A 26,953-nucleotide genomic window follows, 5' to 3' on the forward strand; every position below is an offset into this window, starting at 1 on the left:
ATTACTATGTCGCACTTGAAGACAGGTGAACGTGTCCCTGTCCACCCTATACTTGTTCCGGTTAATCTCTGGTCGTCCTTCCCTTCTTTTTCCCCAGATGATGTAATATCGACTTCAGAGAGACTTAAATCTGCATGCCTGCTTAATTCCATCCCACTGACCAGCTGGAAAGATGTTATGCCAACTATTGCGTTATGGGTTGCTCAGACAGTGAATTATTCTTTCCAAACTGGTACTATTCGCTCAAATCTGCATGCTTTGGTGGTTCCTCTTTTCATCCTTTTTAGTTTGGCTTCCGTCCTGGCCGTGGCACAGAGAGCGTGCCGGTAACTGTTGGTGATGACGTTGTACGTCTCTATGATGAGGGTGGAGTGGGGGTGCTGATATTATTAGATCTGTCGGCAGCCTTTGATACCATTGATCACTCCATCCCGCTTGATTGCCTGGCCGGAGCTGGGATTGCTGGACAGGTGTTGGGTTGGTTTAAGTCCTTTCTGTTGGATCAGGCTCAATTCTCTTTCACTTCCCCCTCTTTTCACTAGTCTTCTCTTCCTTCATCATGTGGTGTTCCTCAAGGGTCTGCCTTGTTCCCCGACCAGTGCTACTCATATGCTAATGACACACCGATAATTATTAGGCTGGACCGGTATGATTCTGGCTCAGCGTCTCAGCTGTTGGGGGTGCCTGGAGGCCGCGGTCGTGGGATGAGTGACAATTGGCTCAAGTTGAATGCGGACAAGACTGAGGTGTTGGGTCCCCCTTCTGTCTTCCCTCTCTAGGCTTCTTTCTGGCCTCATTTGTTTGGTCCATGTGGTATCTGTGAGAGATTTAGGTGTCAGGTTTTCATCTTCCTTGTCTCTTGAGGCACAAATTGCAGCTGTATGTTATCGGGGCATTACAAGCTCAGGGTTTTACGCAAGGTGCTGCATTTTCTTCCATCAAGGCTGCCTGCTCCTGCAGTAGCTTGGCTTGTGCTTAGCATTATCGACTACTGCAATTCTCTACCTAGTGCAGCCGCTTTATTTAATGTGCCGCCTCCAGCTTCTGCAAAATGCTGCAGTTAGGGTGGTAACCCAGACGCCTTTTCTATACATATTTTGCCTGCCCTGAGACTATTGCACTGGCTTCCAGTTGTTCAGAGAGTCCAGTTAAGGGCCATGTGCATAGTTCATTGGAATATCTACAGCTTAAATTCCACCACTATGTGCCAAGTCGCCCTCTGCATTCTCAAGAATCTCACTATCCAAGTACCTCGGATCCGGCTTACTTATGTGGGGGTGGGGGGGATGCTTTTTCTGTGGAAGCAGCGAAGCTCTGGAATGCACTTCCACGGCCGCTGCATGCCACTATTTTAATCTGGTTCCTTTTATCCTCTACTCAGGCTGTGCTCCAGCGTCACGATGCCATCGGGCATACGATGCGCTCTGTAGATATGAATAAGATAAGATAACCTTAGGTGATGAAATAATGTGGTCCTATAAGACTGCCATCACCTACTGGTGCCCCGGGATGGCAGCCCCATTTTATTCCTTCTTGGCTCGACTCTCAAGCGTACTGTATGGTGGAGACCTGCGTGGCACAAGCATATACTTTCTCCAAAGCCATGCTTAGAGGGTCGATAGCCCCAAAACTCACCCTGCCTAAATCTTAGCTCTAGTTCGGTTCTTGTCAAATCAATTATTGAATCAGTTGGGGTCAACAGTTGCCCCTCTTCTTCCTTTTGCTCCGCCTCCCCAGTGACCATGACTGTCTCAGCTGTGCTCCCTTCTACAAGTGTATCTGCGAGCCCCGGATACCAGGAGTCATGCAAGTGGCAAATATCGGCCTTAATGTCCTCGAACACCTCAATCGCCCTCAATGCTAAAGTATCACAACAATTCGGGATGCAAAGCCTAAATATTCAGATTTGTAAAACTGAAATGAACGTTGCATCACGTGCAGAACATGCAATCTGAAAGGATTCTAATTTTGGGGAATAACTTGAATGAGATGTCTGACACCCCCAAAACATCTGTCAGAGCTTTGACTAGGGCCCTTTTGTAAACGTGTTTATTCCTGTGGGTTAGCCCCTTGAAACAGCAGATCAAATTCGTGTCCCTCAATCCACTCAATGGCCATCTTTAGGCAGGACTTTCGTCAGGCCATAGCCTGTCTGATACCTACCTACTATCGGACTTCGACGTACTGGGCTACCAGTGTATCCATTTCCATCATTTGGGCCATCTGCATTAAAGCGGTTTGCTCCCAAATTAAAAACCTCCTCAGCTTCTATAGTTTGCGTTTGAATACTTCTGTACATCCTTTCGTCCCTTCGTTCTGCACACATACACGCCATGGGACCTACAACAGATGGCAAGCTACTCGCTGATGGCCCCTGCGTTTCTGTGGATTTAACTTACATCTTTGGCGATTGCTGACTGACAGGCTCATGACCAATTTGGCACCCAACATTCATACACACTGTACTGGCCCTGGCTGACATATGAGACAGGTTTGTCGTAGAGTTAGACAATGTGCTGATGGCCTGCAAGCAGACATCCAATCTTACTCAGTTTCTCTCACTTCTATCCAACACCACCCTAAGGGCATCTTTTAGTTCAAAATAAGCAGCAGTGAGCTAGCTCCAGTACATAATAAACTACGGTGTGTGTTCCATATTGCCACTCGTTTTCCTTTCTTCAACTACATCACTTGCCCCATGACATCCATGTGTATCTGGATCCAATTAAAAAGCAGGTGAATCTGGAGGAAAAGGCTGCTGCGAGCTTGCCCGGCTCCACAGTTCCCCCTCATCTGGAGGAACAGCTACCGACCTGGCTGGCACAAAGCCGATAAATCCAGTGAGTTACAGTCATCAGCAGCTTGAGTGTTCTGCATCCTCTCATCCTTCACCTGCTGCCCGTCTAACATGTGGTATCTCATAGGGTCCTTGATGGTAGTAATCCTTGCACAGGAGGTTAGTGGAGGGTTTCTGCTAGGAGCGGAGCACTGTACCTGCAAGTCCTTGGCACCTGGAGCCGTCCTCAGCAGCGGGAGGGAGGCTTCCTCTACCCTACCCGCTGGTGCCTTCACTGGCTCGTACAGCTTGTTTCCTTCAATCACCTTCACTGCCTCACCAACAGCCCAGGCTAAGTCCATGACCTTTGCACTACGCACCTTTAGCTTGTCTGGTTAGAATGCCGGATCCTGCTTTGGCCTGAGCTACCTGCTTGGATAAAAGGCATACTGTGACCATGGTTTTATGGGGGAGGATTGGAATTTTGTTTTAATACTTTTATACAGACAATATTCTGAGCATTTTTAAGACATGAATAAAAATACACGCCAATGTTATTTTAATTTTGTTTTCTACACTCTACATGGCCTAGGTGATATGAAATCGATAACCATAGCTGGAACACAGAGGATGAGTGGAGCTAGTCCCCATCTAAGAGACTGGGTAAATTCACAAGAAGAGCATGCATGAATAGCTATCCAAGGGTGCAGTCAAGTGTGTATGTGTTTTGACCCCAGGGATTTTGTGGGTGAGGCTCCCTTTATGTTTTCAATCTAGACTTGTACATTGACAGAGATAAATAAGTAAAGATAGTGGTTTATAGGCGCACTTACCAATACTTTAACTTCACTTTAGTCAAGTCATATACTTCAATCACCTGAAAGAAAGAAAGAAAGAAAGAAAGAGTAAATCATGTCAGGAGAGGAACTCTTGCAGTACATAAATCACGATTCTGAGGAGAGAATGGCAACAAGGACGCCGAAAAAAATGGTAAGCCATTAAGCATGGTACACGCAAAATTAAGATGAAAGCGAGTTAAAAGGTCACGAAGCACGAACGGTACAGAAACTTCATCTACCCATCCCATGCTTACAAACGTGGTTTATTGGAGGGGAAGAGGAAGTACAATGCAAAAGATAAAGCAACTAGCACATTAGACAGGATGTCTAAAACTTTTGCATAATTCTCAGCAACACCCACTATTTAGGCAACCTTGACACATCATATTTTCTCTTCCCCATTGCTCCTACTTGACCCATTCTGTGGAGTCTCCAAGGTTAATTGGCACTTTTTTTTAGCCTAGAAAAAAAAGCGAATGAACTCATTTGATATAATAACCCTATTATTTTCACCTCACCTGTGCATTGTGCAATAAACTCACAGAGATGGTCTTAACGTGATTACTCTTGAGATCATGAAAAAGCCGTGCAAAATCAGAGGCGCCAAATCATTTTTCTACAACGAATAAGAACTGAAAAAAGTTATTTTGGAAGCTTAAAACTGTCATGGCTGGTGATGATATTATAGGTCGATTCAACATGACGGGAGGAATATATCTTTACACCAGTGTACCGGAAGTCCACTTGCCCATCTGGGTTTCATCTCAAGCCCTCAGGCCCAGCACGGGGCTTTTCATCATTTCATTTGCAATGGGCCCCTAGGCTTAACAGCTTTTCTTAAACGGCCATTTAGGTTCTCTGCATCCCTGTGTCCCGTTGTGCAGAGGCCAATGAAATCTGTCCCTTGATGAGAGGCGGCCCGCTAAGTCCTCCCTTCCTTGCTTTGGCTAGGATGACTTGGAACGAAGCCACAGGCAGTAGCTGATGGTATGCATATATTCCCAAAGGAATCAGCAGCCTTCACATATAAAGGGCTCTGCCACTTCATTTGTGCATTTGTGGTCCAAAGACAAAAAGTGTTAAATTATCAGACATTTTTTACCCCACTTTCATCAGCTCTTTGGTGTGGGGGAACTAATTAAGTTCAAGGCGGGGCCCGCGCTATGATAAAACCAGGGAGCTAGCAGATTGCATCATGAAACATTCTCCAATATACACACATTACTTATGTTGCATTGGATTCATTGTTCCTAATCCACAATTCCATTTATTACATATTGTTGGTTTGATCTGATGTGTGCTCAGGGAATACAAAACTGCAGCAACTGAAATTGCATCCCAAAAATGCACTTACCACTGCCAATTTGTATTTGAAAACCTTACAAAGGCCCACGATCAATGAATTTTGTTATTAACATAGAGGCAGATTTTTCCAGCTGTAGGAAAGCGGCTCCCGAAGATTTGGAGGAAGACTTAGCCAGAGGCAAAGATTGAGAAGGATGAGGGGGCTATAGCCTCGGGTCTTTTGGTTGTAGCCCCGGATAGAAGTTCAGGGGCTACAACCAAAAAGGCTAGCTAGCCCCCATTCCCGACAGCCCCAAAATTAGCGTATCCCCAGATCTTTTCCAGACCTAGCAACACCCATGGGCGCCGCACTTCCAGCCCTACAGGCAGTGTCAAGGGCATCTTTCTTCCTATCTACTTGACATCCATCAGCTTAAACGGAGTTGACGGTTTAATGGCTTGGAGAGAGAACCGAAGCCACAGCTCCTTGATTAGAAGTTTCAAATCTGTCATTTTATTCCAATCAGTAAAGGACGAGCTTTGACAGCTCTGAGTACAGTGAGGCCCTATTCAGAGAGCTGAATGTAAGTCGGTCTGAACTTCCGGTCTGCAGCGCAACACATTATCACCAACTAGGTCAACTATAACATGTAGCGAGCGATAGCTAACAATACCATTGTAAAGTAAATGACGTGTTACTCATGGAATCAAGGGAGCACCCAACGTGGCAAGAGTTGGTGGGGAAAGAAGGGCAAACATGGAAAAAGTCCGGTTTAAAAAAATTTTAAAAAGAAATTGGCGGGAACTGGGTTCCCCAATGTGTGGTCAAAGAAGATAGCAATGCCTAACTAGCCGCCCACATGGGCTTTCATGCCCCACTCGACAATACCACATAAATGCCAGCCCTCCCAATTTAGGCAGGTAACTCCAGGTTTGTCTATCAGAAATGATGCTATTTTTTTACTTTCTACCGCCTAAAATAATCCTGAACCCCAGTACAATTCAATGGCGGAAAGAAATTCTCCCGCATTTATAGACAAATCTGCCTCCCAGCTGATCCACAATGTTGCATGTATGATACCACCACAGTGCAGTAGGTGCAGCTGGTGAATTTGTGAAGTGGAAGGATGTAATGTGTAAATGTCTTCCTGAAATGAACCAAGAGAGTGCACCTGAACTAATCCAGTAAGGCTTTGGCCAGTGCTTCCCCATTAGAACTTTTTTTTTTTTTTAAATAATGGGTTGAAATTGTTCATTTCTCTGGCAGGACACACATAAAACACAGAGAATCCAGGACAGCAACAGCACACAGGAACGAGGCCTCGCTCCACAATACATGCCAGCATTGCCCCACTTTCAAGTAGCTTCTGCCCAAAACAGATAATGAGGTCTGCCATACTTTCATGATTTTTTTGTCCTAAGAAATTAATGATGCTGGTTTCAACAATACATGCCAGCAATGCCTCTGTAAAACACATTTCCATGCTGCTACTGTCCCAGAAAAAGTTCTGTCTCAATAATACATGTTTGCGCTGCACAGTATAATGCTAACGCCCACATCGAATCCTGCATTCTGTCTCAATAGATGCACATGCTCTTCGGAGCTCTGCATCATACCATAGTGCACCTTTGCCCGCTCTTGGGAGCTCTGCATCATACCACAGTGCACCTTTGCCCGCTCTTCGGAGCTCTGCATCATACCACAGTGCACCTTTGCCCGCTCTTCGGAGCTCTGCATCATACCACAGTGCACCTTTGCCCCAGACACATACCTCCACATGCATACACATATGTACACAAATGTATTCATGCAAACGAACATTTTAAAACATGTTGTCTTTTTTGATTGATTGAGGGTTTTATATTGCCCAGCAAGGACGAACCAAATCGTGTCTAGGCGCAGATGTGATATAAACTAATCAATGAGCAGGTACCAGCTCCGGGAACTTTCTAAATGGCTATGACCAACACCCATCTAACCTTTTTTTTTTTTACTGTTTACGGAACTGGGAAAAGGACTATTTTCCGTATCTCCCATGGCAGTCTGTTCCATAATTTAGGTCCAAATACAGATAATCTGCCATCTCCTCTATACACCTAAGAAGAAGAGGGGATGGCCAAAACCAACATCTAGCCTGATAGGAGGGTCTGCGTTGGTTGCTAAAGTCTTACCTTTTCTCCAAATATAAGGGGGCTAGATTATTTAAACATTTGTACATCATGCACCCAATCTTAGGGTGTTACAATAATCCAATTGAAAATGTATCAGGGCTTCTACCACTCCTGCATGAGGGCATGCTGTAAAAGGCACAAGCTATATAAAAAAAACACCCTGTACTTTGGCCCCAATTTGGCGTTCACAGCTAAAATCGTTCTGGCATATCCAGCCAATATTTTTAATCCTAGAGGCATACTTTAATTCTGATCCTAAGAGAAAACGGAGGAGGAGATCTGTCCTCACCAAGCAAATTACCTCTGTTTTGTTTGGGTTAAGTTGGAGCCAATTGGTGCACATCCAACTAAAGCACATAAAGGGTAACAAGGCAAATTATTCAGTGCTATCACTTCTGTGACAACAAAAGACTGCAGCTTTATTTTTGATCTGGAGTCTTCTGTCCTGATCCAGTCAGCAATCCAGATTTTTTTTATGTGCAGCCTCCGGGTTGTGGATAAGTAATTCTGTTGTGATTTCTGCATTTGTCATCAACATGTAGCTTTTGGACCAAGCCTCCAATATCGGGTCACTTTGCAGATATCTTCACGTTTTAGAATTCTGAACTGGATTTCAGAATCTTGAAGTAAGATTTTCCGCAACAGCGACAACGAGTTCCACTCAACGGCTGCTAAGACACAACGCAGTGCCAATTCATGCCGGATAAGATGGACGGTATAACTTTGTGGAAGATTCAGAATTATCTTCCAAGAGGGCCTCTCAATTGTGCTCCATATGTGACTATTGGGCACACTGTGTTTGTAAAAGCAAAGTATCGGAGTCAACAAATACTTGCCATACTTCGGGTGGATTATCCTACCTTGCATTGCTAAAACCCGGATCTTTGTTTTTATGGCCATGTAGTGGTTGACAACGCTTCTGCTTGAGTTGATTTCCACTCCTAGATACTTGGCTTTTAGTGCTTGGAGCAAAGGCTGGCCTGATAAATACCATTAGTACTTTTTCTTTTGTGATCTTCCGTTCAATGCTTCAAATGTCAGTATCATTGTTTTGGTGGCATTGACTCTTAGGCAATTCCGATCAGTATAGAGGTTCAGGAGATTTAGTTTCCTCTGCAGGCCGATTTTGGTCTGATCTAGTAATAGTAGATTGTCAGCGTATAACAGTCTCCCTAGTCTTTGCCCGTGTATTTTGGAAGAAAACGATGTATCTTTTCGGAGTGTTAAGCACATGTCTGATATGAACAGCTTGAAAAGCTCAGAGGCTAGGGGACATCATGTTTTGAGGCCTTTGGATGTTTTTATGTCCTTGGTCAGTAAGCCATCACAATTCCATCTTATCTGAATTGTCGTGTCTGTATAAAGAGCCATTATGGGTTCTAGAATGTTTTGCGGGAAGTTCCACTGGGTCAGCTTAGACCAGAGTAGTGTTCGGTCTATGCTGTCAAAAGCATGGGTGAAATCTACTAGAGCGATGTATGGCTGTTCGCCCTGGAGAGCTCTTATCTTTAGAATATTGAGGAGAAACAGGCTTAATGAGCATCCCACTCCTCTCCCAAACTCACATTGTCTTTCATTGATGCACCCTGTGTCTATGCTGCAGCATTTCAGGCGGTCCAATAGCAGTGAGGCATAGATTTTACCTAGCACATCAAGTAGAGCAATTGGCCAATAATGTTTGGCTCATCTCCAGCACCTTTTTTGAAGATTGGGATGATCACAGATCTTTTCCACGAGGGTGGCAGACTCTTTGATGTTCCAATTATGTTGAAGAGTGTATAGCAGAAGTTTGACCACTCTTTAGGAGCTTTTTTTTATCATGAAATTAGTCAGTCCGTCTGGGCCAGGTGCCCGCGAGTCACTATTTTTTTAAATTAGCATTACTATTTCTGTCTTGGATGTTTTTATGCCCCAATCTTGGTTGACACTTTCTTTTTTTTTTGGCGATGTTAAGATCCGGGTCTCCATTGTATAAGGCTGAGTAAAAACGTAGTCCATGATGTTTCTGATATTGGATTATTAGTTACTGCTTTGTTGGTTGAAACACATTCGTTTAACATGGACCATAGGTGTTTTGTGTTTTTGTTTGCAATGGATGCCATCATTTGCTCTGCGTCATTTTGAATCTGAATGCATTTGTGCAATATTAACCAGTTCTTATATTTCTGGCGGCACTTTAGAATGAGTATGTTGTGATCCACTATTTTCTCGCCGTATTCTTTGGATTTCTTTTCTTACCTTGTATTTATTTTCCTCAATTGCTGCGTCAAAGGCGTGTTTATGTTTATAGCTAGACTTTAAATGTTTGTCGTGTTTTTGTGATCACTCTTGGTCATTGTAATAATTTCCAGGCTTTATATATATTATGAGCCATAAAGCCAGGAATGGTTAATTATTTCACACCCGACATTGGAAAATGTAGGATCTCCTTAAACGGTCCAATTTTTCATAAGTAGTTCAGGTTAAACGACCCCAGAAGAACCTTTTTGATAAACCCATCTACTTGTAGTCATCGCTGCATAAAGGATCAGCATCATGTTCACATTTGTGTATCAATCTGCAATACTTAAGGAGAGCTGCTATTTTTAAAACGAAGACATACCCCTGCATTGTTTCTTAGATCTTCCGCCAGGAGCCCAAGTACATTAATGCCATTTTCCCAACTCATAATCACCCGGTAATACTTTGCTGGTAATCCCGTCGGCCAAGGTACCGGTGTCTGGTATTCCATCACCGGCAATACCAGCGCCAGTGTGCCCGAAAATCGTATTACTGGGGAGGGTGTTACCGCCTACTCATAATTGGCTGGAACCGTAAAAGTGGCGATAAGCGTTATTACCGCCACTTTTGCCGTATACAGGCAAACTCGTAATGAGCCTTTTGTCTTAGATCTGCTTCAGGCTGCACATACACTTACCCAATATATTCCATGCTGACAGAAGAATTCCAAGTACCCCTTCCTGGATAGACACTGCATTAGGCATTCAAAACATCAACATCTTGGACGCCATCTTCCGCACCGAAAAGTGCACAGAACGGCAATGAGCGTTCTGTACATTATCACCAAAGGTGGTGAGAATGTGAGCATCTGGTATGATCACATTATCACAGCATTTGGGCTCTCCAGTATATTTTGTCACATAAGTTGAAGGGATGTGCGAGTGCATCACTTCTAATAAAGGACAAAAAACGTTTAAACATGCTGGGAGGGTAGGGAGAATTTGTACTGCCACATTTTGGCTTGCGGTAAAATTAGGTACTTCAGAGCACAAAACAACCTTGTAATTATGCAGTGTTAACCTCATGTAACATTTGTGGACCACAGCATGCGGTAAATAAGTCATGAACTTGCAATCCGGTGAACGGTAATAGCAGCCATTAATGGGCCTCATTACACGTTTGCCGGTATTCCAGCGTAAATCCGCTGAAATACCGGCAAACGCAATTACGGTTACTGGCACTTGCCTGCTGGTATTACTGGCAGATTACAAGTGTCGGTATACATGGTAAATCTCCATTCCATGGAGTCCTATAGGTCTCCAAGGGGGGGATTGTGGCGCTATTACCGACCGTGCCGGTAATGCAGGCAGTTTTCTGCCGGTAGGGGTCAGATTTACCTCCAGCCCTTAACCCCCAAAGTTGTAGTTGGCCGTTCCGGTAAAAGGGCTGGTAAACATTATTACTTTTGTATTTTTATTATGATTTATATAGCGCTTAATCCAAAGCGCTTTACATGAGGACAAATGAATACACAACAAGCATAAGCAACAATGAAACAAGTATCAGAAAACAGTACTTAGAAAAATTTACATGAACAGTAAGGTATTACAGGACTGGAACGGGAACGAGGTGGGGGAGGTAGTAAAAGTGTAGGAAGCGGTTTAGGACCAACGTGAAAGAGATAACTCAGGTATTATGATGGAGATTGGAGGAGGTAAAACTTGAGAGAAGTGCGGAAGGAGATGGAGCGTATGGGGAGGGGAAGACGGTTCCAGTGGAAAGGAGCGAGAAGTTGAAAAGATCTGAGGCGGGATGGGGCACATGGTAGGGGAGGAGAGGTGAGAAGGAAGAGATCAGCAGAACAAAGTGGACGGGGGGAGAGTGGAAGGTGAGGAGAGAGGAAAGGTAAGGGGGGCGAGACCATAGAGTAATTTAAAGACAAGGCAGAGGAAGTTGAATTTGAGAAGGGAGTGGAAGTAGAGCCAGCTTAAAGAGGCGAGAGAAGAGGAGATGTGATCATGAGGAGAGAGAAGACAAAGCACGCGGATAGCGAAGGGGTAGATAGATTTGAGAGGGGAGAGATCGGAGGAGGGGAGGAGACCGAAGATTAGAGAGGAGCAGTAGAAGAGTCTAGAGAAGATGAGGGAGGAGATGAGGAGTTTAGTAGCATGGAAGGTGAGGAAGGGACGGAATTTACGAATGTTATAGAGGTGGAAGCGGCAAGAGCGGGCGGTGAGGGAGATGTGGTGGGAGCAGTTGGAGTCGATGTGAAGGCCAAGATTGCAGGCATGGGGAGAAAAGTGGAGTTGGGAAGAGGAAAAGAGAATGTGTGGAGGAGGAGGGGGGGGGGAAAGAGTGTTAGCTGGGAAGAAAAGGACTTCAGTTTTATCAGCATTGAGGGTCAGAAAGTGGGAGGACATCCAGGATTTGACAGCGGAAAGACAGGAGGAGAGCTTGAGATGGATGTCGGGCAGAAGGAAGAAAAGGAGAGGAATACCTGGGTGTCATTGGCGTAGAAATGGTGAGATATACCAAAGGAGGAGATGATCAGAGCTATGAAGGAAATGTAGAGGGAGAAGAGGAAGGGGCCAAGGACAGAACCTTGGGGGACGTCGTGGTTGAAAGGATAGGTAAGGGAGGTGCAACCTCCACAGGAGACTGAAAAGGTGCGGTTCGATAGGTAGGGGATGAGCCAATTGAGGACAGAGTCTCTGAAGCCAAAGGATGAGAGGGTGTTAAGAAGTAGAGGATGAACAACAGTATCAAAGGCAGCTGAGGGATCGAGAAGAATGATGATGGAGGAGTGTTTTGAGTAGCGGGCAGATAGGAGTGAGTTGAGGACAGAGGTGAGCGCAGTTTCTGTAGAGTGGAGAGGGCAGAAGCCAGATTGAGTAGGGGGGAGAAGAGAGTGGGTAGAAATGAAGGAGGAGAGTTGAGAATAGACAATACATTCGAAGAGTTTAGATAGAAAGGGCAAGAGGGAAATGGGGCGAAAGTTGGAGACAAGGTGGGGATTGGCAGATGGCTTTTTGAGGATAGGGATACTAGTGGTATGCTTGAATGAAGAAGGAAAGGTAGAAGTGGATATAGACAGGAGTTTAAAAAGGATGTGAGGTAGGGAATGAGGAGTGGGTAGATTTTAGGAATGAGGGAGGTGGGGATGGGGCCGGAGGGAGAGGCAGTAGGGTGAGTTTTAGATAAAAGGAGGGACACATCTGAGTGGGTGACAGTAGTAAAGGAGGACATGGTGGAGGGCGGGAGAGAGGGAGGGAGTGACGGGGAGAGTAGGAAGGGGAGTCGAGAATGTCTTGGCGAAGGTTGAGAACTTTATCAGAAAAGAAGTTGACAAAGTCAGTGGCAGAGAGAGGAGAGGCAATGGAGTGATCAATGGTAGTTACCGGTACTTTTACTGTGTACTGGCCAACTCGTAATGAGGCCCATTATTTGTTTTACTGGTGCGGTCTACCTCATAATGAGGAATCCATATGTCACTCCTAAGGGACTGAGTCTTTGTCATAACTGTTGTGCAAGCGGTCAATGCTCATCCATTAGTTGGGACAGAGCTTTAAGTGGGATGAAGAATCATGGGTGGGGCTCGAACAAGGGGGCATGCCCTAGGTATAGGCAGCTGGGGGAGCACAGGGGAGCAGGAAATTGCTCCCAAGAGTGGAGAGGAGGGCACATTTCTGTCATTCTTTTTGCTGCACCCACCTATCCTTTCATTTCTTGATTACAAGCGCCAACCCCCACTGGCAGCTCTTTTTCACTCAGAGATACTCTCTGCTGCCTGGTGAAAGGGATGCCTGCAACGATCAGAACCTCCGATTAAAAAACAAAAGGAGAGGTGAGTGCACTAAAATGTAAGATTGCAGTGCTCCCGCCTCTCCTTTTGATTCTTAATCAGATGCATCTACCTGCACAGGCAGCCTTTTCACCATACGGCAGAGACCATCTCTTTTGGGTTAAAAGGCTTTGGCTCGGGAGCAGCTTTCACCCGCTTAAAACCCTGGGTGGTCTGCTGTGTGGTAAATAGGGGAGGTGTCTATTCACACAGCGCTCTTTCTTGGAAGCATGAGGGGTGTCTTTTTTTCCAGACTGCCATTCACAAGGCAGGAATCGTGTCTTTTTGGGACATTTGTGAGCAAATATTTTAAGAAGAAAAGGGCATCTACTTGAGCTCCCACTGAAACCTGACCCATGTGATCACTTTACTGTAGCTCTGCTAAATCCATCACCATAGGGTTGGCAGAGTCCTCAAAGCATTGGAGCAGGGACACCTCTCTCGCTAACATTTATAGCTTCTAAGGAGAGTGGTAACATGGTGACAAATTTGCTCCCGAAACTTCAAACGAGCTTGCGACTAGGATGAAAGCCCAAAGGCTTCTGTAGCTATACACATTTTCTTAATGCATTCTACTGTGAGAAACTGATGCATCTCTTCGACCAAGAAAGCTATATTCGAATTACAACATTTATGCAAGGCTGCTGCTAGCAGTGTATGCGTTTAAAAGAGCCAAACCACACCTTGTGAATGGGGTAGACAAACTTCAAATGGTGGCTTTGCCAATTGCTGGTTTATGGTCTATGTCCATCTGTATTTTATCATAACTCTGTTTGACTGAGTGACATTACAGTTGGAGTGTTTTTGAGGTGTCAGTGGGCATTCAGAAATGGGGCGCCCGGGTAACCCAATAGTAACTGTGGGCCTGAATTTGTGCCATGGAATAGTGTCTTCTGACGTAGCATCACTTAGCCTAACATCTATAATAAGGCATAACCACTGGAAAAAGAAGGCTTTGCATGGATATTCACAAAACATGCAACCAACTGGGATGTCTCCAAACAGAAAAAGGTTGTGCTATGTTATTGGGTGGTTTGTTGAGCAGGACATGTGGTAACCAACATCTCAAAATAATTCTAGCTCCCACCCGAACACAATTTGTTGTAGAACTCCAGAACTGAAACAACACAGGTTACACAAAGGAACGTACACCAACTGAGGACACGTGTTGACATGAAGCTTCCCTACACACCACACTAACCCACCACAAATAGACCAACACAACTATCCACATTCCTTAAACACTGCTCTGATAGGCACCACAGACACCTGCACAAATAAATCTCTTCTTCTGCCTATCCAGTACCCACCCATCACTCTACCCTATTCTTCTTCAGCTAGAAACAGATGCGTCCTCTATGACCCATCTCACACCTTCTCTACTTTCATCTTCAAAACTGGAAGAGCAGCTCGCCTGAACCTCCTATATATTAGGAAAATCAAGCACCTCCTTCCTTTCAACAACCCCACTCTTGTCTTCTCTAAACTGGACTACTGTGCCAGTATCCTCTTTGGTCTCCGCAATTATGCTTTCTGTCCTCTTGACAAAATCATTAACTTCGCTACCAGGACTCTCTTTGAACTCCCTCTCTTCACACCTAGTTCCTCCTTCTGTCACCAGGCTGGGACCAGCTTTCAATGTCTTCTCCTGGTTCACAAATCTATGCACGCTAATGCACCACTGTATCTTACTTCCTCTACAAGCCTTCTAGTAATCGCTGCGCTGCCTCCTCGACTACCCTTGTGGCTCCTCACCCTCCCAGTGCTTACGCTCCACTTTTCTTGCTCCACTTGGAATTCTCTTCCCCCGGATATCTGAGAAACAGTACATACAGATTTTTTCAAAACCCAACTAAATGCCTACCCCTTCTCCTCCGAGTAACCCTCTTAACCTACCTCTCATTTGCCTGCTAGCTGACATTTTTCCCTCCTCTGTAACATGCCTCTGTCCCTCACTTTCTCTGCCTCCACTATATTACTTCACCCATCATGGTCACATCCCAAGCACAGCTGGCCGTACCGCCTACCTGCACTTAAAAATGTCCAATGTTTGTTGTCCCTAATTATGTATGTCCACCTATGTATTGCCCCTGGTGACTGTACCATTTGCTCCCCTCCACAACCTGGTCAGGATATCCCTCAAACTCACCACATTGTAAGAAGCTCACAGCTTCGTGTGAAATCCGATTACAGATCTATTGTACGTTCTTTTGTGATCAAAAGAGCAGTGTTCCTCCTTTACATAAATATATTAAAAATGTAATTAAACTATTGCACGTCAGCGATCTCTGGTGTACGAACTGGCTGCTGAGACTATGTATCATCGTGTGAAATCAAGTGTTATGGGGACAGAGGGAGAGCCAGTACAACAATAATGCAATTCTAGGACACGGTCTCAGGGGCCACTAACAGAAGAGCACAAACATGTTGTCCTTATATTCTTAAGATGTGTCCCTTTGTGAACGTTTTTTTCTCAGTAGTATGAACTTAGTCGCTTCTATGGATTTCAGTTAAGTTACAGTGATATTACATTCTTTGCCCAGGATCACACACTTTGGATAAGCAGTGAAGCTAGCATTTTAAACGATTCTGTAAACTAGGCACTTTACCACATACTTTGCAAGTTTTACTTCAAATTAATATTTCAATTTTGGCTTTCAAGAACTACAATATGTCCTATAGTGATTACCTGTAACGTACACAAATCACATAGCAGAACAGCCTGACAATGTGTATATGTTATGTTACTTTGTTACTTTGCATTTATATAGCGCCTTATGTATCATTGGTATGATCTCAAAGCGCTGGTAGGTTGAACGCCCTCGGGACCCGTAGTTCAATTCAGTAGAGAGAGGGGGGGAGAGAGAGAGAGTCATAAGGTGCGTGGGTGCACCGGATATGTGTGCGCATGATAGCTGCTTCTTAGCGGTAGGTGTGGTGGTTGGGAGGTCAGGAATAGGTTTTCATTCTGAAGGGTTGACACCAGACTGATTTCTGGCTGCGTTAGGCCTGAAGAGACACTTAGGCTAGCGGTGTGTGCTCAGCTAGCTGTGTTTAATTAGGATGAGGAGTATGTGGCGGGTGTTAGTATGAGAACAGCTATACCGAATGTGTCATAGTATCACTGTGTTCTAGTTGAGTGGTGGTGTGTAGGAGAGAGTAAGCATGGTAGTGCGATATGGTGCTTTTCAGTAAGGCCGTTCCATCCACTCCATCCGTTCCGTCCATTCCATGTACTCCATCCGTTCCATGTACTCCATCCGTTCCATGTACTCCATCCACTCCTTCTGTTCTATTCACTCCTTCTGATTCTATATCCTTCTAGAAACATGATAAGATGAAAGGCTAGAATTGTGGCTTCATTTGCACATCTTGAATTGAAAACGACAGGTCCCGGAATAAAAAAGAATGCAAGTCTAAATATTTTGCATTTCGCACTATGGAACTTTTAGCACTTTAATGAACACACTTAAATAAAGTGTGTTTTAAAATGTCACCTGGGTATAGAGATTGTTCGTCATAAAATTCCAGCTGGATGTTAAGCATGATGGTAAGAACACTGGACTTCCCAATTGAAAGCTAACTTTTTTTGAATTTCAAGCTAGCAGATGATCTGGATCTAAATACATTTCTAAAAGGAGCATAGTGCGACTCACTTTAATTGCTTTGGTAGGAGACACAAATTTGGTAGGTAACTGCAAGGGTATGGTGGTCTTTCTTTCAGAAATATTCAATCAATGTGCAAACTGACTAAAGGTGTTACAAGGAAGGGGGGTACTGTGTCTCAACCTTCGGTGTCCAACTTCCGCTCCCTGATGACCCCCTCATCCAGGTGGTCCTACCCCACCGGTCCACCCCCCATGTACTGGATCCAATAGCGATGGCCGTGTCCTGGCCAGCTGGATGACAGATCTGCGGGGACTAGCGGGTGAGACGCCTTCAGGGTTCTCACACTACCTAGGAAACTAAAACTAAGAATCAGTCTGTGTCAAGTAGTTAGTAACTTCGAAACCATACTTGTGTCCAAATCATTCAGATATAACCTTCACACTAGAAACAAACAACTAAGGGTGCAAGGAAATGTCTCAGGCTTGATTTTTAGGAAAGTGTTCATAATCAAAATATAAAGATAAATCCAACAAAAATGCTTTCCAAGGAGGAACCCGTGGATCCAGAAGGTGGTTCCCTTCCCCAGGATTTAATTTTTTCTTTTTATTATTCTTTTTTTAATTTCTTTTTAGGTAGGAAGGCAAAAGTATTTCCTTTGTATCACAAAAGTGTCTCTCTATCCAGTATTTCTTTTGGGTCTGTATACTGGATTCTTATTCAAATAATACATTACATAATATGCTTTCTTGTACCCTTGACGGATTGTCTAGTTTACTCTACTAGAAATCCTCTTATGGGCTTTTTTTGAAATTTTTTTTTTTTAAGGTCTCCTATGTACAATCCCCTGCCCGGTCACTCCCCAGAATGTTAAGTGTTCTTGTACAGTTTAAAATGCCTGGTATATTTGGCTGCCAGGACTTTTTATGGACTTCTTAGATCCCCGGGTATACTCCACTGCCAGGAATCCTTCTTTGGAGTTTTGCAGATCCCCTGGTATGCTGCACTGCCAGGTATCTTCCCCCAAATGCCAGCTGACTGATGTATTCCTTTTACCAGGACTTCCTATTGGTTTCACTGTCCTTTTCACTATGCAACAGCAGCAATTACTTTATTGTGTTCAATAGATTTACTTAGAGCAAAACTTGCTTCAGCTTTCCCCCACATTGACATAACATGCGTATGTATTTGTGCGGGTTATGTTGCTGCACTTTATCTTGTCAGTATTCAAATATCTTTCTCATTGGGCATTGAATTGACATTAGGTTCTGTCTGTATTTAAACTGCTTTTGAGCATTGTCCATATCAGCAATCTCACACAATTCATTCACTTGATTGCATGCATGTCGGTACGCCCCAGGGCCCTCAATGACTCTGGGCAGACTCAGCAGCAGTTCATAGCATCTCTATTATTTTTTATTTACATTGGCTATCAAACAAGCCTTAAGCAATAGTTAAAGAAAAAACTGTTAAAAACATACAATGAATAATATCAATGCATTACACAATACATAATTTTACAAATATACAATATAAACATTGTAAACATATGCCTATAAACGGTCTGAGCAAGTTAGAGAATATCATTGTGCAAGAACATCATTTGTATCCAAGGCCACTTTCCAAATTGAATACGCAGCTGATGTCATTACCACTGATTCCGCAGAGTATTAAGTATTCCGAAATTGATTTAATCGAATAAGGTCTATATGATGTACCATTAAGCTATAACCTTTAATATAATTTGGCGAAATAACAGGGCAAAGCGTTAGGACGACTAGGTTTGATTTCCTGACCACCAAGATGACAGATTTGTTTTTCAAATGGAATTCTAGCAATGGCAACCAAATATTCTGGTTTTTATTTAAATAGGTGTTTTTGGTTCATTACAAATTCGTTCTTTGTTTTGTGATTTGTTAAAACGACATGTAACCGAATATTTAGTCTTAAATGTATAACAAAACGCTTCTAAGCCAGAGTACACAATTTTGTCAAATAGGAATGTGGAATAGGTTAGGGGAGATTTGATAAAGTTCTAATGGTAGTAAGCTATCCCGGTGGTTTGTAGATCCAACACTTCGTATCAGTCTGTACTACCTTGGTAGAATGGCAGAGCAGTCAGGCTCATCTTAAGAGGAAGATGTGAGCTGGAGGTAGTACACCGAATCTTAGCTAGACAGGCAAAACAAAGAGCACTTACACTTATGATGATATAAAAAGTATAAATGTACTATATTTACACGAGAGTCACTTTAATTACTTGAGACGTTTATGGTAGAGCATTTAGGAATACTTGATAATACACTTCAAAAAGGCACTTCCACTTTTGTGTTTGTTCGCAGTTACATTTGTAGCAACGATACAAAGGGAAAAGACAATGTTATCGTATTATCAGTTACTGCGCACTCATGCGTTTTTCAAGAGGTTATACAGCAGTACAGTTACTCTGCAAACACATATAGTAAAGTCACTTGAAGGGAGGAAAATGGTTAGTCAGTGTAGCATGAGCTTAGTTCAAGGTTCTAGAGATGGTTTCTTCGCCTAGTAAGTCTGTTACGTCCAAAAAGGCAACCCTAGCTAAAGGCAGTTCGTAGAGGGCTTGAAGTCTTGACAATCAGTGAATAACAAAGAGTTCCTGTGGATTTCTTCCAGAGTCTAGAGTTATTGAAGCAGCAAGTTAACAACCAACAAACAAGACCTTAAAACGGACTCAAAAAGGAGACACAAGCAGCGGCTTAGGTCAGAGGTAAGAGGGGGTTGCCCTGGACACCTCTATGTGCACTCCAAGACTCTGGAGTGACTTCTTAGAATCAGGTAAGCAATACCCAATTCCCCCCAACAGTACCTTAGGTTAGAAGAAAATGTTTGTGCTGATGCTCCGTAATGTTGCAGCTCAGGACACGGCCTCTGAATTCCTTAGTCTGGTCACTGAAGGTAGGACAATGGATGGGATCTCTCAGCAGCAGTCTGGAGGGAAGACCTGTATCACGACTTTCAGCAATTTCTTGCTTCACTCTGTGGTTTTGGTGTCTTTTCTGCAGCACCAACAAAGGACACAATCTTCTTTGCTTCCTGCTGTCCCACACTCTGGTGAAGGGGTCTGGGCGAGTTGGATCGGATCTCTGGAGTGGCCTTACGGGTTGAGCAAAGATTTGGATGGATTAAGCCTTTTCACGACAATGCACTCGAAATGGGCAGCAGGTCTCCTGGTATTGGGGTAACACAGATCTACAAGCTCCCAAGACCTCGGGAGATGGCTTGTTCGTCTTGGGACTGGTTGCTCCAACCAACCAAAGGGAAGCAGTCGTCCTCTTCGAAGCTTCTGTATCGCATAGCAAACGGAGTCATGACAGCAGTGATCGCTTCAAAGTGCTGCAAAGGGTCTGCAGGCGTCTCTCGTCGTCTTCGGTTACTTTCGTTTCAAGTGGGCGACTTGCTTTACACTCCAGAAGCCTCACCTTTTATACAGTTCCAGCACACACTCCTCTGCAATCTATCCCATGATTTTACACAAAGGGGCATTTGGCGGTACATTCAGGACAGCCAGACCTCTTTTGGGAGCTGGGCCTATTCAGGCACTCTGGCAGACAAAGGACAGGGGGGTGGAAAACTCCTCCCCTACTTCCTGCCTGCCCAGACATACCTACTGGTTCCCGTCAAAGGCAAAACACACACTGACCTCGCCCCTCCCAGAATGGTAGAAGGGCTAACAAAGAACAAACACACTAGTAATGGTGTAAAAAAGAAGGCAGGCCTCAAGTTGGTACTTGGGTGCCCCTATTGTGCACTACCGAGGCAATGGACATAGCCTGCGGTATAAACAAAACACAATAGTTGTTAGAACACGTCCATTGCCACCAGCCATAACTAGGTGATGGTCTATGGGAGTTAAAAGTCACAGGATCAGAGGGAAGGGGGATACTAGGTATCCCTTTGGCACTCCACTGTAGATGGTGTGCGCCAATCTCTCAAGCTGTCATGACCCCTGCCCCTGATAGGCAAGGCATTGGGGCTAAGCTACGACCCTTCATCATGGCCTTAAAGGCCTTGCCATCTCATCTAAGACTCTCCTGGAGTCAGTCCTGATGCCTTTGGCGCCAGGCTCATATATAAAGTGAGGAAGACTTGAGAACTGGACTTGGCAATGGACTTTTGTACAATATGGATGCCCCAGCATAGCTCAGTTCAATGAACCGTGCTATGCAGTCTAGTGTTTTAGGTGTGGTCAGGCCTAGGGATACCTGGAATACCTGGGGGCTATATAAGCCATGCCCAGGCAGAGAAACTCGCTTTGCGTTACTCTGCGCTCTGCAACGTCACGCTCACCATGTTCTGCTTGGATCTTCGCCTGTGTTCCCGGAGCCGCGTACCTGAAAGAACAAGAGCACCATCAGTATAACACTTACCTATGAGTGAATCCTGCTTGCCATCCATTGCTTTTTTGGTCCAGAGAACACAGCATCTCGGCGACGTCCCCTCGATCTTCGAAAACGTCCCCTCGATCTTCGAAAACGTCACAACCTGAGAAGAAGAGAATGAAACAGCATTAGTAAGCGTTTATATTCCAATTCCGTAAACAGCTAAAACCATTGCACGCTTACCTGGGTTCGAAGGCGCTCTTGGTCAACATCCATTCCGGGCCATAAGAACGACCTGCAAAAGAGAGGAAACACAGATTAGCACATGAAAAGTCAAGAAGGCGCCACATGCTACGCGTTACTCACCGCTCACTATTTTCTCAGCCAGCATCCATTCTGGGACATTGCAGCGGCCTTCAAGAAAGAGAGAAAGACAGGTCAGCACAAGAAAAGGCAGATAGCGCTGCGCATCGCGCTTTCACTTACCATCTTGTGCTTAGCCCTAAGAAGCACAACATCACTAATGAGCTCTTCCTGCACCTAGAGGAAGAAGGAGAGACATTAACGGGGGCAATTGGAAAGAAAAGGACAAACTGCAAAAACCAGCAAACTTACCTTGACGGTCTGGAGTCACAGCAGGTCTGGACTCTTAGGGCCTGCACCAGTGAAGCAACTAGGTCGTGGCGCGCCCACACTAACAACGCACCCCTGCACCGAGAGGCAGGATGGAGAGCGCATCATACAAGAAAGCAAGGTGAGGAGAGAACTAAGGGGAAAGTTGGGTCCACAAGGGAGGTGGGATCCAAGCAACAAGAGACAGTAAGATTAAACCCGAAATTCCTGTATTTCAGGCCCGATCCTCGGCCGAACAGAGTCCAAGGGAGGGGTTCAAGATCAGGCTGAGTGGTGTCTCCGTGGATATCAGGTGAGCGTTACACAGGCCAGAGTTTTGGGAGAGATACTAAGTATCTCTCTATCCTCCTTAAGAACTGTAGTTACTTGAGGATACAGAAAAATTATCTTAAAGCAGGACCCTAAGGGTCCCCAGCAACACTGCCCATAAGGAGCTGTGTGCTGCAGTATTACAACACAGATGCCTTTAAGAGCTATAGAGCATACAGACTCCATAGTACAGGTAGAATACAAAGAATAGAGTTCCATAAAACAGAGCCCACAAAAATGAATGAGTGGAAAAAAGCTCCACTCATTCAAGATTGAAAGAAAAAGGTCGAGAAGTCCAGAAAAAAGTGCTGGGGGTCTCACTAGTAGAGGGGATGACGCATAACAATGATACATCTCCCCAACAGAATATTAGGCGTAACTCCATGGGTCGAAAATTCTCTATCTTTTCTTGTTTGACAATTTCACAATATTTGATATAATGTCCCATTCTCTAGCTTTTCTTTTAATAAAAATGTTTGTGCTAGTCAAATTAGGCATTTCGTCAATGGGTAAATCAATTTTGGTGAGAGAGTTCAAAGCAGTGTTACGTAATTCCTAAAGAAATGTATTGTCAGTATCCTTCTCGTACCCTTTCCCAATCAGTGTCATTAGTTCATTTTGCGACTCAGGAGCAAACCTTATCCTTAAATAAAGCAAAGTTCTTTGGACCAGCCATAAACATTCTAGTGAAACCAAGACATATTCCATTTGCAGGGCTTTTATCGGGACTGATTGTGTCAGGTTTATAATTGATCGCAAGATTCTTCCTTTTATTTTCTTTAACCATTTGATGCATTTTTTCTCCAAGACAGACAAGCCATAAAGTAAACTCGAAATAATGCTAACTCTTGATATCTCTAATAAGGCAGCAATGTTATACCCCCTTTCTTGACTATGTAGTGCTTATCGTAGTCAATTTATTCCATATATTGGGTAGTATAATCTCCCCAAAGTAGGTATTGGGAGGTGCAGTGCAAATTGGGAAACCTAAATAAAGATATTCCTTTGTAGTGGGATGTCATTTACACTCCAAATAAAATTGCTGGTTCACTTTCCGTTTATTCACATCGCCAAAGCACATTACTTTCGTCTTAGATATGTTTAAAGTCATAGAATTAATTTGTGCATAAGTAGACAGAGCTGCAATGGACGTTGGAGTCTTATGGGGGTTTTATCTAGCAAATTGGTACCGTCAGCATATGCCAGCCACCCGGGTGGTCTGTCATTGATTTTTGTGGGAAGTTTTTTTACAACATTGAGACGATTTACCAAATCTGACTCATATAGATTATAGAGCATTGGTGCTATTACGCAGCCTTGTTTAAGGCCGTAATTTGTTTGCCTATAACCTACAAATTTACTGAGGGAGCTCAAGTATACTGTTACTGTTGTGTTTGTGTAAAGAGATTTAATGAAGTACAATAACTGTGGGTCAATCCCCCATTGTATGCGTTTTTCCCAGAGCAGAGTTCGAGACACTATTTCGAAGGCTTTGCTGTAATCTACAAAGCAACAGTATAATCTGTGCTTGCGAGATGCATCCGCCATCAAATAGTGCATGGCACAGCTTATTAACAGTAAAATGTTCTTTTCTGAAACCAGTCTGGAAAGTAAGGATTAACTTCTTATCCTGTGCCCAAAGAGTTAATTTCCTGAGCAAAACTGATGCAAATATTTTCTGCGAGGTGTCCCTCATGTAGTCTATAATTTGTCGGATCAAGTCTATCACCTCTTTTAAAGACAGGAATCAGTATTGATTTTAACCTGCTCTCAGAAATAACACCAGAGTCTCTAAATACATTAAAAAGGACCTTACCACAACCCTGAGCATTAGCTTTGAAAAGAGTATTTGGAATACCATCCGGTCCTTGGACGCAAGAAGGTTTTAAGGTGTTAATAATTAACACTAAATCGTCACTATCAATACCCAAAACTGATTCCTTGTAATAAGGCCTAACCTCAGTAGATAACAAGTTATCAGCTTTGGGATCATGGTATATAGTTCATCGACAAAGACACTATAAGAAGCCTCAGTGACAGGGTTTAATTCCTTTGCGGTAGAAGGCAAAAATAATTCATTATAACTGGCCCAACATGTCAGATTATCGTTTGATTTAAAAAGGCCAGCGAAATAAAGCCAATTTACATTTTCAGTCGAGTGCTTATGCTGGCAAAACCAATTTCTATGTTGTGTCTCAACATTGGACATTTGTCTTTCTTTTTCTTGTTGGGATATATGGATATTCCCTCTAAATTCTGCTCTTAATCACCGGTGGTCCTGTTTTCGTTGGTGAATCGCCCCATCAAACAATGGACCACAAAATTGCCCCAATTTGGCGTGCGGGTTGTTCCTTACCCAGTGTACAGACGATGTAATGTTAGCAAATAATGTTTCCAAGGACCAGCCCGCTTTTGTCATCCCAATTTCCAGTTCAGACTGGTGATTAATAAGATAATTATTTACAGCATGTATATGAAAACCTGACCATATTGTACTGGAACCCGGTTTATTAACACTAATCTGGGTGTTATACCTCATCACCCTTCTTGGAGCATAGTTGGTAACTGACCAACTCAGCAGCACATGATTGCTGGAGTCCTTAAGGTTAATAGTAATCGTCAAGCGTTCTTCCAACATAAACTGCGAACAGACAATCAATGTGAGTAGCGTACCGGCCATTTGACCAAGTATAGGTCACATTATTTTGTTCTGCATTTGTTGTTAAATAAGGCAGGTATTCTAGTTCACTATGCAAAATGAATTGCTTCCAATTACGATCCCCACGCCCCTTGTGACTTTTCTAGAGGTGTAGATCCTTTACGTTAAGGCCCCCTGCCAATAATACATGTCCATTAGGAAATTCATTATACCAAATAGCAATATCATCTACCAATGTCTTTTGAATATTCTTAGACTGGAGACCTGAAGAAGGATCATAAACATTAAAAATTAATACTCTACTTGCAGTCTTCTGAGAAACTTGGAACAATACTGATAAAACATAAGGTGAATTAAGGGTACTTGCATAAAGTTCCGAACAATATCTTGTTCTAGCCGCAATGGCGAGACCGTCACTGGGGTGACCCAGCTTAGAAGGTGTGGTGGCCCCAACTGATTACCTGGTAACCGTCAATATTAAACATATTACATAACCATGTTTCCTGCAGGATAAAAACATCAGCTGCCAATATTGCCACCACCCCCATGGGATTATGGAGAAAAGATCTATATCCCAGAGTGTTCCAAGAAATCCACTTAAGGGTGCCCACCGAGCCACTTGATCATTGGAGTGCAGACCTAACAGTCTGGAGCCCAATAAAATGTGTCGCACATTAAAGCATCAGCATGGTTTTTACTGAGCTTTGGTTCCCTTAAGGCGAATCGCTCCGAGGATGGATAGGCCGTACCCAGGGGTAATCGGGTACAGGCAAGTTCCAACCGCACTCATTTCTGAAGTCTTTGGCTTACGGCATATCATAAGAGTAAATCCCATCTGTTCAAAATCGGGCAAGTTAGACTTTAGTAATGCCGCCATAAGGGGTGAAGTGAACTCGATAAGGGCCCAGTTCCTGGGGCAGCCTATACTAGGTAGCTCAATTTTCAATATATCTCCAGACACAATGACACCAGAAACCCAATTCTAGCGACTAGCTCTAATATATTACTACAATTTAAGGAAGGGCTGAACTCCATGGGATTTGTTTCCTCTTAAATAACCCATTTGCCTAGTTCAGAGATGTTTTGATGCATCGTATAAATCTTACTCACCGTAGTGACTAACATACTCTCAGTCCATAGTCCGCTTTCCTCCATACTGTATGAGCGTCCCTCGCTAGGGACGGGAGACAGAACCTTCTTCACCAGAAAAAGAAACCTTCTTCCCCTTTAAATTTAGAGGTGCGGCCCAGGGAGCATGCGCTCCCCCGACTTCGCCCACTGGAACCACTCCTCAGTCCCCATTGACACGTTGACAATCTTTAACATTGCCTAATGACACCAGTATTAGGGGGGAGGATGATGGGTCGTATAGCGGAAAGGGGACTATGGACTAAGAGTACATTAGTCACTACAATGAGTAACTATTAATTACTCTTAGGTCCCGTCCTCTTTCCTCCATACTGCATGGGCGATTACAACAGAATGTAGCACCAGGGTGGAGAGGAGACTCTCCTTAAGAAAACAGATTCCGTAGAACCGCCTGTCCCAAAGCCGTGTCTGACTTAGAGCCGGCGTCCAAACAGTAGTGCTTACAGAAAGTCAAAGGGGTGGCCCAGGTGGCCACCCTGCTGATGACCTGCCATGGCACCTGCCGCTGGAAGGCAATGGCCGTGGCCTTGGCTCTGACAGCGTGGGCATGCATGTTATCTGGAAGTGGTTTGTGCTGCCCCTCATAGGCCTCCTTGAAACCATCCACCTTGCAATAGAAGACTTAGATGCCTGATAACCCGGCCTTGACCCACCGAAGGTGACAAACGGAGCGTCCGACTTGCAGAAGCCCTTGTCCTGTCCAGATAGAATTTCAGAGTGCATCTGACATCGACAGTAGAAGACCCTCGGAGCATAGTCCTCAGGGTCGGCAAAAAACATAAGACTATCTCCTCATTCAGATGGAAAGCGGAGGCTATCTTGGGTAGGAACGCGGGTGTGTTCTCAGGACCACCTTATCCATGTGAAATGTAGTATAGGGTTCTGAAGCCACCAGTGCCTGGATCTCGCTGACTCTGGGAGCAGAGGTGAGCCCCACCAACAGAGCTGTTTTAATGGTGAGCAGCCCGACGTCCGCGGATGCCATTGGCTCGAATGGTTTGTGCGCCATGGCGCCCAACAGTATATTGAGGTCCCACACGGGGTGTGGTTTCTTGATTGGACGGAAGAGCCTGGCTAGACCTGCCAAATGACACTTGGCCAATGGGT

General features: G+C 44.1%; 1 protein-coding gene across 14 annotated transcripts in view; it reads right to left on the reverse strand.

Moving 5' to 3' along the window:
* The window catches only part of PHAF1 (phagophore assembly factor 1), a 1,056,812-nt gene that overhangs the window by 576,636 nt on the left and 453,223 nt on the right, over positions 1-26,953 (reverse strand). For all 14 annotated transcript variants that reach the window (XR_011284154.1, XM_069640131.1, XM_069640088.1 and 11 more), the window contains one exon: positions 3,610-3,653. Coding sequence is in view for 13 of the 14 variants with exons in the window: in XM_069640131.1 (XP_069496232.1) it covers positions 3,610-3,653 (44 nt within the window). In the remaining variant the exon portion in view is untranslated. The remainder of the gene's footprint in view (positions 1-3,609; positions 3,654-26,953) is intronic.

This window comes from Ambystoma mexicanum, chromosome 1q (genome assembly GCF_040938575.1).
Source record: "Ambystoma mexicanum isolate Mex_15411 chromosome 1q, UKY_AmexF1_1, whole genome shotgun sequence".
Classification (NCBI taxonomy): domain Eukaryota; kingdom Metazoa; phylum Chordata; class Amphibia; order Caudata; family Ambystomatidae; genus Ambystoma; species Ambystoma mexicanum.